The sequence below is a fragment of the Gavialis gangeticus genome, unplaced genomic scaffold (genome assembly GCF_001723915.1).
Source record: "Gavialis gangeticus isolate Ggan-Ray unplaced genomic scaffold, GavGan_comp1, whole genome shotgun sequence".
Classification (NCBI taxonomy): Eukaryota; Metazoa; Chordata; order Crocodylia; family Gavialidae; genus Gavialis; species Gavialis gangeticus.
Genome location: NW_017728998.1, coordinates 19,832,829 through 19,835,398, shown reverse-complemented (window position 1 = coordinate 19,835,398; position 2,570 = coordinate 19,832,829). Strand labels below are relative to the sequence as shown.

General features: G+C 36.9%; 1 protein-coding gene across 5 annotated transcripts in view; it reads left to right on the top strand.

Moving 5' to 3' along the window:
* Positions 1–2,344, top strand: part of LSM14A (LSM14A, mRNA processing body assembly factor) — a 34,754-nt gene extending 32,410 nt beyond the window's left edge. For all 5 annotated transcript variants that reach the window (XM_019505568.1, XM_019505571.1, XM_019505569.1 and 2 more), the window contains one exon: positions 421–2,344. In XM_019505568.1, coding sequence (XP_019361113.1) covers positions 421–470 — 50 coding nt within the window. In that variant the 3' untranslated portion in view covers positions 471–2,344. The remainder of the gene's footprint in view (positions 1–420) is intronic.
* Positions 2,345–2,570: the final 226 nt, after the last annotated feature.

Sequence of the window (2,570 nt, the reverse complement as noted above, 5' to 3'; positions counted from 1 at the left end):
TTTTCCCCCCCCCCCCCCCCCCCTTAAAAAGCAAAACACAAATCTGTATTGTGAAGTGTAATTGGCCAGTGGCTGGTGTAAATCACCATGGTACTGTGGAGTTTTAAACTTAAATCATTTAGTCACAATGAAAACAACTGTTTCTGGAACCTCTGTAATTGTCATAAACAGAGAGCTATTTCTTAGCCTACACGAATGTGACTAGCTTGGAATGTGCCAGAATAATTGAGAGGATGCTTTGAGCAGAAGTTAAGTTTATGGAAACAGTCTCTTAGTGGCTGTGGTAATCGGTTTGGGGAAAAACATACCTTAATACCTTGGTGGTCCTCTAAAATTAGTCTATCTGCATATGCTCAAGCTATTGACCTCAAACATCTTCAAACAAAAAAATAACTTCCTGATGTTATATATTCTCTCTAGAAAGACAACAAAGTTTCTGCATAGTCTACAAGAAAGCTGGAACCAGATGAACTGCTAGATCTTCATGATTCGGAGAATTAGTCTCAGTCTCTGCAAAGAATGAAGTTAATTTGCTGTATACTTGTCACCAGCACTGGGATTTAACTATTTAACTTCAAAGGGGTGTAATGCAGTTACTTCTTGAAAAATGGCCATCTTTGAGAACAATGAGCATTAAATATATTTGAGACAGAGACAGATTAGTAATTTCTTATGTATAGTTAATTATAAAGCAGTACTTCGATGGAATTTAAGTATTTTTTCATCACCGAAAGGATTTTTTCTTATTACTAAATTGTATTTGATAATTGCTGCAAGTTGCAAGGACAATTGTATGCAGAAGGCCGTCGATACTGTGAGTGTTTTTGATCCACTGAAGGTTGTTTTTTGGAAATCCTGTAATATCCCTTTTGAGATAGTTGTACTTTGTCAACTAGGGTGCTGGACAGTAGAAAACTTGCTTTGTCAGTCGGATATGTACACACCGTAAATACTGTTTCTTAGGCAAAGGAAACTTTTTTTATATAGTTGTAAAATTCCATTATATCCCATTGCCAAAGAAACATTACGAACTTTGTATAGCTGTATAAAAAGCAACTAATTTTTTAAAGAATAAACATTTTAAAGTTGGCAAACATACTGTGTTATTGCAAAAGTTGATATGCTAAACCACACAGTCGTTTTTTTCCTTGGTAGCTTTTCAGGCTTTAAATTTGCTTGATTTTTATATCAACTATAATGAAGATTTTGAAAATGTTCTTCCATTATACAAAACTGGATATACCCTTAGTTTCTCTCTTGCAAGAACTTGATTTTGTAGTTTCTGGCATATCACAGGATTTGACCAAATTTAAGAAAGTATTTTTCAAATAAGGGCAAAAATAAACTTTTTCATATGTCAAAATTTGCAATTAGTTTTACTTAGTAGTAAATATTAACTTTTTTTAAAAGAAGAACCTGGAGCAGGCGTAAGAGTTGAGATGCTCCTTCTGAAATGCCTGGTACAAAAGTACGATGTCTCCATTTGTCAGTTCTTGAAATGTTAACCTTGTTGTAATACCTGTAGACATAACCAATTTGAAGAGAATTCTTAGTGTTTGAAGTTGTTTGCATTTTGATAGACTAGCTTGGAGACGAGACAATTCTGGTTCTTAGACCAGTGAACCCAGAAAGGCGCACGGTATGGATTTTTTGCCAGTTCTAAATGGCTAGTTACAACTTTTTGATATGTTTAAGTTATAACTGAAACAGAAATCTGGTCATTCATGTTTGTATATGTATATGAAGGCCACAGGAATAAAGGGATCCAAAGATTAAAACTTTTATCTAATTTGCTGGGTTTTTTGTTAACTTTATCCTCAAAATGTTCAGTAGAGATAAAGATGTGGAAAACTGCACTGTTGGAAAATTGGAATATTTAAGTGGTTGATAAAAACCCTTAATTTTATAACTTTTTGTATAGCACTAGAAGAGAGGATTTTGTAATTGGTTTCCTTATTCAGGTTAAGTATTTGGCAGCCGTAGAAGCTAGATGATATTGTTTAGTAATGTTTTTTGCATGTTAACAACCAATGCCTTTTTTGGGATCCACAAATCATGATACTGAACAACTTTTGAGGTTTTTGAACATAAAAGCAAGTGCTGTACTGTTGCAATAACTATGTATACTGTATGAAGTGTCCCAGGCTTATTTAAACGAGATAAACTGTAAATAATACCAATGATAGATGCTGTGAAGGTATGAGTTGATGCATCTTCCTCTGAGAGTTTGGGTTACAAAGTGGGGTGTCTTTTGTACCCCAGTAACCAGCAGCATGGCATACCTTCAGTGTATCTTGCTACACAAAAGCAAGGTTTTTAAGCCAGAATAAACTGTTCAATAAAATCAGTCTTCGAACATTATTTCTGGTTGTAACGGCCCCACGCGGGCGGTAGAAATTGCTCCCCTCTTCCCCTCACCCCTGTGCGGACGCAGGAACCTGAAGTGAAGCGACGCAGCCCCGGAGGGGGAGGGGGACCTCGGCCTCGGTCCGCCCGCCCGCGCTGCTCTGGGCCGTACCATCTCTGCAGGCCCCCCCCAGCACCCTAACCATTTTGTTACCTTCCAGTGG